We start from the raw sequence: 13,673 nt of genomic DNA, 5'->3' as shown, positions 1-13,673 counted from the left end.
ACATTTCTATCCAATGCAATGGTTTGGAATAATGGCTAAGAACCAATTTATTATTTTGCGAATGTGTTTATCATTGGCAAATCGGCCAGCGTTATACCGTTGCTTAGAAACAACTTGATCAACTCTACCGAGCTCAACACAGTGCCTGCTACCACGTGCGGAAAGTGTTGTACTTTCCCTTCGTGGTAAATGAACGCAATTCGTTTGCTGAGAAAATCCGTATAATACCCTAGCTCCGCCACCTTTACGTAGCTCTCCTTCCGGCCATCGAAAACTTCCACATCGACGCGCATCGATTCGATTGGTCGAAGATCGGGTGCCGCTACCTGTACAATCCGATAGCCGATAGGAAGCGGATCGTAGAATCGTTTGTAGTTCTGCACCATCTCGTCAAACATTTGTTCCGCTTCCTGAGCTGTTTTGCAGGCCCCAAATACGTGCACCTCATTCGATTGAGCCCGCTGGAAATGGTAACGCTTACCGCTGGCAACTAATCGCAAAGGCAGAGCCGAAGGAAACACCGACAGTTTGGTAAAGTATCCGAGAAAGCTTAGAAGCGAGCCTCCGCCACATAGATGCAATAGGTTCACCTTATCCTCTGGTTCATCGTCTTCCCGTACAAGATACAACGAATCCTTGTCGATCATGGCCGCCTCAACGAGAAAACTGCGCACAAAGTCGGGATTGCAGAACAGGATGCAATTATTCTGCCTGAACGTTTCACAACAATGCATCGGTAGTCGTAGGTCCATCCAGGCCGCGTCTCCTGTCATATAGAGGTGGGATGGACCAAAGTCTTCCAGCTGTTCCTGCAGTAGATCAACGTCTGTGGAACGATTCATCCCGGCTGGTGCTGGTTTTTCGTACGTACATTTACTTTCTTGCTCCGGCGTACGTTCGTGAAGATCATTTGGTATGGATAGGAAACTGTTGGCAATGAATGCGTCGGCCACTTTGTAGCTTTGCTCTTTGAGCGTTTTTAAATCATCGCGTGCTAGAATGGCTCGTGATTTGAGTTGCTTTTGTTCCTCCTCACAACTCGACTGCTGTATTCGTTTCTGAAGCTCTATACGGTACTGTTCTATATCTTTTTTACGCTTTTCCACCTCTCGATACAGTTCCCATTGGTGTATAAGATTGTCACAATCTAGCTGCTGGTACCTTCGTAGGCGCACGTTTCGTTTCAATCGTTCAAAATCACCCAGTTTGTGCTTGAAGTCGAGGTAGGGTACTAGCACAGCAAACTGCTCTCGTGCTTTATCACCGGTTAGGTAGAGTGCAGAAGAGAAAAATCTTCCATTTGTCTTTGGTAATACAATTAACTTTAACATGTTTTTTAGGCGAGAAAGAGCACAAATTGATGAAGATTGGTCAGAAACATCTGATAATGTTTACACTGCATCACGCAACTGAAAGTTTTGTTTATGCAATCCCGACTCAACACTGGTTGCTCAAATGGTCACCATTTTTGTGGCATTTGTAAATATTTTTCCCTTATACCATCCTGCGTTTGGCCGATTTCGAGACCAATTTATTTACAAGCTCGTCATAGCTCGTCAATCGGCTTATTGGAAAATCATGATAAAAGATTTAATTTACCAAACTTTAAAAAAATTCCCCACAAAAAAACACTCACACATGACATGGTCCATGGACCCGCAAACGTAAAGTAATCAACCACCCAGTCTAGCGCACGTCATCGCGATGATGTAGCCAAGAGAAACTAACACACAAAATTTTTGGAAAAGCAATTCGGCCGCAACAACGTAGCTCCCGTACGTGCGTGTGTTTCGTGTACGTCGTGAATTCGTGTTTTCAGATGCTTTAACCTAATTAAGATTCACGGTATTGCTAGCCGTATTCCGCGCTTCTACAGTTTGCCTACAATGCATCGAATGTAAAACAATCCCAACACCATCGCTGCAGCTGTTGGCCGTGTCCCGTTTTTCCACTACCATGGAGGATTTGTTTTTGTTTTCTCGGTCGCCCTACTAGCAGGAATTGAGTGCGATGATGTGCTAATCTCTGCCCTAGTTGGGTGCATTATATTGTGACTAGTGTTTAGTGTGTAGTGCGTGTGTGTGCGCGCAAGTATATTGTGACGATCGTATTCGTTTTCGTCGGATCGTGAATGGTGTAGCAAGTTCAAAATGTTCACCAAAAAGGCCAATATCGATTTGAAAAAGTCGACTCAAAAAATACAAGACAGCAAGAAAGATTCCGCTGCCCGTCTACGGCATCTGAAAACGATACTAGGTAAGACTTGGTGGGGAGGGCGAAAATCTGTAACAAAATCTACCAGTTTTCAGGATTCGGTAGAATGCAAACGTGTTGGGTTGGTTAGATTCCCTCTGGCTCACGGTAGGGTAGGCTTGAGCACGGCGAATGTTGTTGGTTAATTTACATATCTATGGTTGCTGGGTGTTACACGTCGCCACAGTAGGCGCTGGAAGTTGATGGAACAGCGGAAGGAAGAAAGTGGACGTGAATCACACCTGTATGCGATGTTTTCAAACCTCCCATCGCCTCTCACCCACCCACCCATACACACGTAAGCTTTGGGCTGTATGGTCGCTGTTGCTGATGAAGTCACGGGGCAGTGGGGTGAAACGCATGAACCCCTTCTATCCCGTTCTTGGAGTGCAGTACGTACATACCAATCGTTGGATTGCTTCATCGTACCGTACGCACACGTTGCCAAACAATTAGATTTTCATGCTTGCCATGATGGTGGAATGATGTACGGCAGTGGGGGCACGTCGATGGCCAACACAGAGACAGAAACGCGAGAGCGAACGGACGAGCTAGTAAGCAATAGAAAAGAGAGCACACACTACAACACCAGCTGCTGTCCTGTGATGAGAAATCGGTTTGCGTGTGCTGGGGCGCAGGGCGACCTGGTTGCGAGAGTGCACAAATCGCGAGAACGAGGGATAAAAAACGTAAACAATCCATTTACTACAAGTTCATGGTGGTTCACAGCGACGTACGCAGACGAGCCCGAGTTTATGCGTGTGTGTGGTGTGAAAAGTTTATCCATTGTTTGATCATCATCGTTTGGTGGGCGCACAGTGAAGAAGTGATCCCAATACTTGCTAATGTTACCATCAAATACGAAGGAATACGAAGAAACGTCCAGTTGGTGCAGCTGGATGCGTATATTGCCTCTATTTAATATGCAACACGGCTACAATCGTCCTCTTTGCGTACTAATTGGAAGAAAAATCAACTTCGATCGATCGGTGGGTACAATTCGCCTATTTTAATGTTTCTTTACCTTTTTTTGCAGAGCATGTGGACAGCGATGAGGCAAAAAATTTATTCGAAGCGAACTACAGTCACGTCTACTACATCCTTTACGACACGTTTGTGCAGGCCGAGGCGAATCTGAAGCAGCGCGGTAAGTGTGTTGGTTCCAGGGCCAGGGTTACATGACCACATTCCCTCCCGAGTTTAGCCCTCTCAACTTAAGCCCAACACCCACGGGTTGCTTCTCCAAATTTGGAGCTGTCAACGTATTAAGCGCATTTCTTGTGGAATTTCAAATCCCACGCTGCTACCATAGCAACGAGTGTTTTTTTTGTTGTAGCAGGAGGATAGGTTTTATGTAAATTTATCAGTTCTCTGTTCCCCATATCTTGATTCCTTCGTTCATATTCTATTCTTTGTGCTGTCACAAACCACAAAAATACTACTCTTGCTAATCATATGGTTTAATCTTTGTATGAAATGTGTATGAAAATCTCGTCCCGGTCTGCGTGCACGTTAAATGTTGCACTATCATATAAACACACAACAATTCCTGAAAAATATTTGGTCAATGTCTGTGATTTGCGAACTAAATTTCTACCCAAACAAAAAAGCAAAATACGATCATGATACTCTCTCTATCTACCACCAGAACTATCCTTTCATATCGGTAAGTGGGCGAAGAACTGTGTTGGCAGAGTTCTATGCGCTACTATTAACATGGCTGACATGGCTTTTGCTTTAATTTGTTGGCTTTAGTAGAATTAATGAACTAAATTTCCTATCTGAAGTTTGCATGTAAATTTTGCACGTTATTATAATCTATTCAAAAATAAATCTCCTTAGAGCATTAAAGTCATATCTTTACCATCAAACGTACATTAGGATCATCATTAATTGTACAAGTACTACAGCTAACATTAAATAAGTTATCTTCATCAAGGAATAGTAATCGCTATCGTTTCTTCATTATCTGATGTCCTTACTTAATATTGTTTGAGCTTCTGAGCCTGTTTTGCTACAACGATAGAAGTCTAGAAGTATTCAGCTGAATTTGGTTCTGATTTGTTTGATCTAATGCATTAAATTGATTATTTATACTAATTTGTGTCTCCTTTTCCATCCCAAAAACAGTACACAAAACTCATCGCGAAGAATTGGACGGATCACTATGGCTGCTGAGCAAAATCCTATGCCTTCTTCCCGAACTGGTACAGCGCCGATGGCAGTGTCACTCGCTCGGACGCATTCTTGCGAAGCTACTGCACTACGGCAACAGCGTGAAGCTACGACGTGAGGGTGTAAAATACTTTCTCCTATGGTATCAAGCACTTGGTGACAATGCACCACCCTTCGTGCATGGAATGTTTACCGAGCTGGTACCTGGACTGTCGGTACCGCAGCGAGGCAAAAATGCACCACCGACCGGTCCTATGCCGTCCGACAGTGAATTCATCGCGCAAGACCTTTTGAATCATCCGAACCTAAAAGGAGAGCTCGGTGGCTCAGTGTTTCACGATACAACCGCCACACATCCGGTAAAGTCACCGGAAATTCAACCGCTCATTCCACCGAGCTCGAGCGAACGGACGGCTGCACCCGATCCGCGCGACGGTCTCGAAATTTTGCTCGACTGTATGGTTCAGTCGTGCGGATGTTTGAAATGGCGCGACAACAGTCCCCAACGGCACATTCGAACGTTCAACTTTTTGCTGACCAAATTCCGTGAACAGTACCTGCCCGTGTTTTGTCCGTCGTTCGATTACAGCACCTCGGTGTACGAACCGAAGCTCGACCTACCCGTCATCCGGAGCGTTTCGAAGCGCGAGGAGGTGATGAGCTCGTGCGTGGTGGTGCTCATCATCTGGATAGCAAAATATACACACGAGCGGCACGTTAACAGCAAGCTAGAACAGATCCTTTCTATCGAAGATGAACCGGGCCCGGGTACTACTGGTGGAGGCTCGTTAGATCATGCCAGTCTGCTGTCGAATTTGCGTCACATGGGTTACACACAAACGCAGCTAGTACGTGATGTGTTGTATTCGAGTCGAGAGACGGTGAACTTTGTGCACGAAATCTATCGCCAAGCATTTCTGATGGCATTTACCTCCAAGTCTCAGATTGAGGCGATGCGTATTGCGATCTCCGTGTATCGTGACTGGATGAGTAGTATACCACCGCCACCATTTTTGCTCGAACCGGATCTGGAAGCACTACCGGTCGGTGGAGGAGGATCACCCGGTGGCACGGTACCGTCCATGGACACAATCTCTCCGACTGCCAGCAATAGTCGCCCGGGTAGCCAAAGATTACGCACCGACTCATACCTTGGCGCCATGATGATGACAAAGGAGGGTGGATCTATACGTGCTGGGCTGCAGAACGTACTGCAGGTGTTTGTGACGAATGCGGTTAACGTGTTTATGGTCAATACAGCACATTTAAATTTACACTTTCAATCAAAGACAAATGCAGACGGCTACGCTACACCGCTCGACGAGCAGACCGACATTTGTAAACGTGTGCTCAACATTTATCGTACAATGGTAATGAAAACGCGCATGGAAGCAAAAACGTGGGAGCAACTGTTGCTTGTACTGCTTCAAGTTACGTCCGTTATACTACAGAATTCACCACCAAACGCGAAGAAAAACAATCTCGGAGGAAGACTGGCACAGCCCATCTTTCAAACACTGATCGTTACGTGGATTCGGGCGCACACGAATGTTCCCGTAAATGCAGGACTATGGGACCGGTTCCTGAAAGTTTTGTCGTCCTTAACGCACCGAGAGGAACTGATTGTGGAGTGGGACAAGACGATGCAGACGCTAACGCGCGTGCTGGCACGGCAGGTGTACAATATAAATCTTTCCGACCTACCGCTGGACCGGTTGGCTGAACAGAAAGGCAAGCGAAAGCGTGGCACACCGTCCAATTGGACGGCTAGCGAAGGTAGCCGTTCGGTGATGGGAAGGGATGGTCCCGGTGGAGCGAACAATACCGACCGACAAGGTGCCGCCGGGATGCATGATATCACATTTACGAATGGAAGTAATGTGGTCGCTTCGGTACCGTCGGACGGTGGAAGTTCTATGCGTGGTAGTGTCAATAACGGCCAGAATGGTCACAATAGGTCAGGATTGGATGATGATCGATTGATTAATGGAGGTGGTCCAATGACGACAACGGCAACATCAACATCATCTGCTGGAGGTATGCGGATCACAAGCTCGAGAAGCATCCCCGGTACACCATCACTGAACCGTAGTTACAGTGAAGGAAGTCTACTATCAGCTCCATTCCGGAAATCGCGTGCTCGTCGTCGTTTGCGAATTGCCGGACTTGCCCTGACAATGCGAAGCAACAATGCACGAGAGCAAAATGCGGCATCAGAACACCATCATCATCATCACACCGCCGCCGGTGGTGATCATTCCTTTTCCCGGTTGCTCTCTAACACATCCACATTCCTGAGCATTAGTAGTGAGAATTTAGAAATGGCCTCCTTCTCCGAATGCACCGAAGTACCGCTCGGTGGTGAACTTCAGGGAGGATCCAGTGTTACGGGCGTTTTGCGACGTGCTGTATCGTTGGATTCGGTACGACCACCTGGTCCGGGGAAAAAAGACCATCCGGATGATGATGGCTATCACCGCCATAATCGCGTTGGGACAAGCTGTGAAGCTGGTGGATCCCGTAGCCCTTCGCCGACGGCTTCTAGCGGTATTGAAAGTGGTTCAATCAAAGACTCTCCCATGCAGATAGCCGATGCACTTACGGCTGATAGTTCCAGTATCGATACGCAGGATGATCCACACTCGTTCGGGGGTTCATCTTCGTCGATGGGTGCGACGGCTGATCGTCGATCAATTTTGGCTGGAGGAACAGCTAAAGGTTGGCTACCGGATGTAGCCGCTGTGATGTGGCGACGCATGCTCGGTGCGCTCGGGGACGTGAACAAGATCCTTAACCCTAAGCTGCATGCCCAGGTGTATCAGTATTTGGTCAGCATGACGGAGAGTTTGATAAAGATCCGTATGAACCAAGGCATTTCGCTCGATGGAAGTGGACATTCGGCGTCTTCTTCGACGGCAACACCAGCCAGTACGAATCTTGTACCGCCCGTTGCGTTGGTAGCACCATGGTGTTACGGTGCGCTTGCTCTTGACGCACAGTACGCTCAAGGTAAATTGTACGCCATGCAGCTGCTTTGCACGATCGTACAAAGTGGTGCCAGCTTGGGCAATCATCAGCTGCCACTGTTCTACCATGCGCTGCACCAGGCCCTAACCGGTGAAGATCGTGCAATGGCCTACACTGCGTTGCGTTATCTTGGTGGACCACGATTTCTTAGTCTACTACTGCCGGGACACACGCTTCTACTGCTCGATCTGGTCCATGCCGCTACGGTTGTGCTTACATCCTCCGAAACAGGTCCACATGCTCCAAGGGCACAGGTTGCCGGATTGCTTGGATCTTTGCTTTGCTTTCCCCGAACATCCCTTCCCGGGCCAGTTCTGCAACCGTCCGAACCACACATCGATCTAATGGAGTGTCCCGACCTGCAGGAACACGTGCTAAACGTAGTGCTACGCTGTGCACGCCGTGAACCAACCGCTAAAGCACGCTGCATTGCAATCGCATCTCTGGGTCAATGGATCCTGCAGAACCTTACCAATCCTAGCGCTCAGCCGAGCGGTGACGGTGAGGCAGCGTTTAAACAAAAAGTCCCCCATCATAGCAGCGAATCCGGCTCACGTCGCGAATCTGTAACGAACAACGTTAATCCACGGATTCGTGAAGCATTCCAGGTCATCCTACAAGCGCTACAGTTTAAACACCATACGATCGCACGGTTAGCGTCCGAAACGTTGAAGCTTTGCGCCGAACAGGGTGCCCGGATCGAACAGATCGAGCGTCTGCCGCAACTAATCATCGATACGGTGTGCCTCTCGCTCGATATCCACAATGTACCGCATCCGAAAGAATCGGACAAGACGGTACTGACTTCACTGCTGCTGACACTGGGAGAGTTGTGTATGTCGTTCTCGGTGCGCACACTGCAACAACCAAAGCATCACGATTCATCGGAACCGCTCATACTGATCGTGTTTCGCATTCTCTACAAAATAGCGACCGGATTGCAAAACGGGGAGCGTATTAAGCTGTTCACAACGGACGAAGATTTTGATTCGACCATTATGGTGGATGATGTGCGTGAGAGTGGATCGGGAGATGCTGGAAGTTATCAAACGTCGGAGTCAATAGCCAACTGTCAGTCGGCGATTCGGCTGTGTGCTAAAACGGTCGCAATGCATCTGATCACCAATCTCGGACACTTCCCGATGGGGATTGGAGCAACGCGGCTTAGTTCGTTGGTAGATGAGCAGGATGATTTAATGACGGCTTCAGCTTCATCAATTCCGGTTCATCCTGCCGCTCCGGGAGGGGCATCTAGTACAGGCCCGCCCGTTGCGACGCTACAGCGCGAGAATTCTATCGCTGGGGCACGAGTTGATGCGATGGAGCATGTACTAGCTTCACCGAATCTACAGTTGCTTATGCTGAGTCCGGAACTGGTGGCAAGCTTTATTGAGCTGCCGGCTTTAAAGCTACCGGGAGGAGGAGCTACCGCAGGATTGCTTACAGCCAACCGGCAGGTTCGTTTGCTGTTACGCGATCTCAACGGGAAAGCGTGCTGGGATGCTTCGATACTGTATCAGGAACCGTCACTATCGGTTCCCACATCGACACCGGTCGATTATGAACGAAATGCAACATTCCAAAGCTCAGCGCCAGTTTCGCGGCACTATGCCTATTCAACGTTATCCAATGCTGGTTCTGGTTCTGGTCAACTGACCGGAAACAATAGCGTTGCTTCAAGACATTTTGCTAGTGGCAGTACCTCGATCGATCCCCTAATGTCCACCGCAATTGGATTGCCGATGACTCACGGCCCGCGGCACACTTTGAGGCATCGGCCGGTACATCAGCTGCCCGTGGCAAAAGATTTGGCACCCGATTTGGATCAGCTAGACGATGTAAGTTGTGGGAAAGAATAATGGCTGCCGGCGTTTATAAGTACGGCTACATTTCTTAGTAATCATGGTTATCAAATCCTTTTTATTTGTTTGCTTCTATTCTAGCTGCTGCAATACATTGGCTACACAAGTCCAGAATGTTTGGACAGCTCGGAAGTACCATTAAATACGGCTGGTCCTAGCCCGCTCGGTGCAGGTTTAGAAGGTCAAACCATTTCGATCATCCTGAATCAACGTACAATCGAAGCGGAAGCAGTAGCACGTCAGAATGCCGGTATGAACGGGCCACTGAATGTCGTCGAACGGTCGTCGCTGACGAGTGGAACATCATCGTTTCCAACGCTTATGGCTAGCAGTGGTTACGGTAGCTACTCACCCGGTCACTCGTATGCCGATGATTCCGGCATGGGCACGTTAACAAGAACTTCCAATAATGCTAATCAACACGTGCACCATCAGCAGTTCGATCGTAATGATGTCACCACGAAACCATTCCAGCTCGGACGCATTCTATTCAACCAGCTCGGTCTTGCCGGTTGGGAACGGCGCAAACGAACCCATCTTCTGCAGCGTACCGACAAGCTTCTACGCGAATTGCGCAATCTCGATAATCAAAAGTGCCGCGAAACTCACAAAATGGCTGTGATTTACGTAGCCAACGGACAGGAAGACAAGGGTAGCATTCTGCGGAACGGGTGTGGCAGCAGTACGTACGAAATGTTCGTATCCGCACTTGGATGGGAGGTAGAGCTTGAGTCGCACAATGGCTTTCTTGGTGGATTGCCGAGACAGGGTTGCGGTCAGACGGCACCATACTATGCGACACCATTCCTGGAGGTGATTTACCACGTGTCGACACGCATGCCGTCCGATACGCCGGAAGCGATACTGAACAAAACCCGCCACCTGGGCAATGACGAAGTGCACATCGTGTGGAGCGAACACAATCGAGACTATCGGCGGGACATTTTGCCGACCGAGTTTTGCGACGTGTTGATTGTGATTTATCCGCTTAAGAGTGGCCTGTTCCGGGTGACAGTGAACAAAAAGCCGGAAGTGCCGTGGTTTGGTCCGCTGTCGGACGAGATGGTTGTTGGAGGCGCTTGTTTAGCAAGTTTGGTGCGCGCGTCAGCAATCAATGCGAGTCGAGCAAAGCGAAGTTCGCTTCCACTGTACCAGCAGTAGTAAGTGCCATGAACTGGGTTGCCTGGAGAGCATGGATAATATGTTCATTTATTTTTTTGTTTTTATTTGCAGTTACGAGGAGCGAAATAGGTCCATCGATACAGTGGCTTTGCGCCATCGGGAAAATAGTACATTTGAAGATTTTACCGCTCGTATCTTCTGTCCGATCGCGCAGCACAGCAACGGAACTGGCAAAGTGGGTGCATCCAGTGCTGGGACAGCAGCAGGTTCGTCCATCGCATTGGGGACAAATGCATCGGCTCCGTTGGCGGCCGCATTAATCGATCACCACAGCCGTGGACCGTCGAAAAGTGGGTTTTACACGTGATTGGGGAATCGGTCTTGTGCAATAGGACTAATTTCAATCCCTCCACTCCCCCCCCCCCCTCCCCCTCATGCTTTGCAGCCTGGATACACCATCCCGAGATGGTTGCTACGGCCCGTGAGGTAACGCAGCAAACGCTTGCTTCCGTTTCGCTGGACCAACCGTCTCCAAGGCCTCTGCGCAAGCTACACCACCCGTTCAAGGCGGTACCGAAGGGCGGTAAAGCTAACCAACAGCACGGTGTAACTACCGCTGGCGGTGGTGGTGGATCGACCGTTCTCTACGGTGCTGGCATCCAGCCAAATCACCTGATCGGATCTACGGGCGTTCCGGGTAGTACACCACCGGAAAGTCCAACACTACCGGGACGCAAGATCAAATGAGATTGGTGGTAGCTTCGGGCTACCACATTCGAGCTGTCCTTATTGCAACCCTCACCGACGAGGCAAGGCAAGACAGAAGGGACTGCGACCACCGTCACGATACTGACTAGCAATACTGAACGTTATAGTAGTAGTAAAACTAACAATAGCAACAACACCACCACTGGCAGCAACAATTCTAACGAACTAGACGAAGGACATTTGTTTCCCTGCGATCTAGCTCCACTCATCAGCCGCAGTCAACAGTACGATGTGACGATTGTGGCCAGAATAACGGCATGTTTCTGTGGCAAATAACGACACTAGCAGCAGATGTTCAACATCAACGCGCAGGCAAGTGATTTAGCGGTTAGAAAAAGCGTGTTAGAAGACATTTTTTCTTTAGTTTGCTGCACTGTGGGAGAAGAAAAATGGGAACCTACTAATTTACCGCCCCGTGGCGCGCTCACATGGGTTGGAGTTAAAACTACGTTTAAGTGCAACAAATAATTAGCTTTAACATAAATGTAGTTTGATGCGAAAGCAAGTGGCACCCAAGAAAGTGACTAGAAAGGAGGGTAGATTGACAAAGATGGGTTTAATAGAGACGAGTATACAAGCAAACAAAACAACAAACATTTATATATTTATTTATTAACAGTATATTAACAATGAAACATTGGCTAAGGTAGAGAGGAGGGATTCGGTTGTGCAAAATGGAAGGAAAAACGTCAAGGCGAGGAATCAAAAACAGAGAGAGAAGAGATAGAAGACACATACGCAAAACACTCAGAAAATCGTCCATTATTGTTAGCGTGTACTACCCCATTGTGAGGTATTACTTTGTTACTATTTTATTATTATTATTATAATGCTATAATATTTGTCTTTTTTTATCATCTTAATTTTTCGCTTTCTTTTTCTTTGTTTAACACACACAACCACACTCCATTTAACGTATTTGAGTTTTGTTACGCACACGTCACACGTTTTTAGAGACTAAGTTATTAAAATTAGGTAAAAGCAAAACGAATATCGAATAATAACCTCTAAGTATTGATCATTGGTTTGGAGGCCTCTGATTGGCATTGGTGCGAACTCTAGTGCTTTTTTTTTTTGCAAAACACACAGAAAAATAATGTTTTCTTGTAACTCGACTCGATATAGATTTTTTGGAAATTTTTAAAGAGAAACATAACCACTAACCAAGCACCGTTAAAGCAGCAACAATAGTGAGAGTGGGTTTTTGGTAATTTGATCATTTTTTTAAAATTATGACCATCGCAGCTATACAGAACGCGAGTAGTACACTAAATCTATAGCATCCCGACAACACAAGTAGCTAGACGAAGGTATTTGTCTTTTTTATCATAATTTATTGACAAATCCATGTAATGTGATTGATTATGGTACTGAATCGAACGTTTCTTCTATTTGGAGAGAGCGAGAAACGTTTGATAGATAGACAACAGGTATTGTTGGGCAAGGTGAAGAAAAATGCAACGGTTGCAAATGCCAGCAGCATTCGAGCCCTAAGCACAGTAGTAGGATAGGGATGTAGGGTAGGGATGATAATTGCCAGGTGATAATTTGTGAACTTGTTGTTACGCTCGCAATAATTGTGTCAGTATTTCAAATGGCAGCCAGCAAAACTTCCACTTTCCTCCACGGTAGTTCTATGGTGCATGAAAACAAAGCACGAAAAAACGGGCTAAAAGGCTGCTATTTTTGTATTTAAAACAAAACAAATAAGCCCTCTAACACAAAAACACGCTTAAAATCGTTCGCTAGGAATTGTAGGCAGAAAAACTGGGGGGTTTATGCAATAATTCCCCAAATATACACAACGGCATCTCGTGCGTATTATTTAAAAAAGTTTATATTTAAACAAATCCTCTCCTCAACTCTCGTTGTTGTTCAGCTCTCCTGCGGGTTATGAAACGCACCGCTATTTGACTAATTGCAACGATAAATAGAGATTTAAATGATCGAGTTTTGCACCACCGGCAACTCAATGTTCTCCCTGGCCACAGCAACAGAAGTAAACAAACAAAAACTGCAGCCGAGTACATTTAAACAAACAAAACCAAAATTAAAACCGCTGGAAAAATAAAAAAATGCGCGAACCAAATAATAAGCACAATTGCTGTGAGAATTGTGGGTTTGGACTGTTTTGTTAAAGCATGTGTAGAGTGAGTAGTACGAATAAGGATTTTGTCAATTATTATTGTAAAACAGATTAGTCCAACGAACCAGCTAGAGGATCCCACTATATGATATTATCTGCCACCTAGCATCAAAGAAAGCTGAAAAGTGATCAAGGATACGGACTCCGACGGCATATAAGTTAACTGATGAAAAATGGCTGATGAATCTTTGAATTATCCTCCAAGAAGGACATATATGAGATACGATGCAAAAAAAACTCTTTTAGAATTCTAGCCCACATAACTTGTCAGACGAAGGTGAATGGAAAACCTGGTACTAAAAACTCCTGCCGCGACGGAT

The 13,673-nt window shown here is 46.8% G+C and overlaps 4 protein-coding genes across 4 annotated transcripts in view; 3 read left to right on the top strand and 1 right to left on the bottom strand.

Annotated features, from left to right (window-relative positions):
* Positions 1-13,673, top strand: part of LOC126565588 (transmembrane protease serine 9-like) — a 307,009-nt gene that overhangs the window by 33,210 nt on the left and 260,126 nt on the right. The gene's annotated exons all lie outside the window — the stretch shown is intronic.
* LOC126559071 (RNA-binding protein pno1) overlaps positions 1-13,673 on the top strand; it is a 454,598-nt gene that overhangs the window by 192,631 nt on the left and 248,294 nt on the right. The gene's annotated exons all lie outside the window — the stretch shown is intronic.
* On the bottom strand, positions 51-1,331 carry LOC126558100 (serine--tRNA synthetase-like protein Slimp). Its single transcript, XM_050214053.1, has one exon. The coding sequence runs from the start codon at positions 1,329-1,331 to the stop codon at positions 51-53; it is 1,281 nt and encodes a 426-aa protein (XP_050070010.1).
* Positions 2,110-11,240, top strand: LOC126556589 (probable Rho GTPase-activating protein CG5521). Its single transcript, XM_050211918.1, has 6 exons — positions 2,110-2,256; positions 3,290-3,400; positions 4,384-9,293; positions 9,399-10,477; positions 10,551-10,789; positions 10,885-11,240. The coding sequence occupies exons 1-6, from the start codon at positions 2,151-2,153 to the stop codon at positions 11,184-11,186; spliced, it is 6,747 nt and encodes a 2,248-aa protein (XP_050067875.1). The 5' UTR covers positions 2,110-2,150; the 3' UTR covers positions 11,187-11,240.

Source organism: Anopheles maculipalpis, chromosome 2RL (assembly GCF_943734695.1).
Source record: "Anopheles maculipalpis chromosome 2RL, idAnoMacuDA_375_x, whole genome shotgun sequence".
NCBI classification, from domain to species: Eukaryota; Metazoa; Arthropoda; class Insecta; order Diptera; family Culicidae; genus Anopheles; species Anopheles maculipalpis.
Note: the sequence above shows the minus strand (reverse complement) of the source record. Positions and strands in the feature narration are given on the sequence as shown.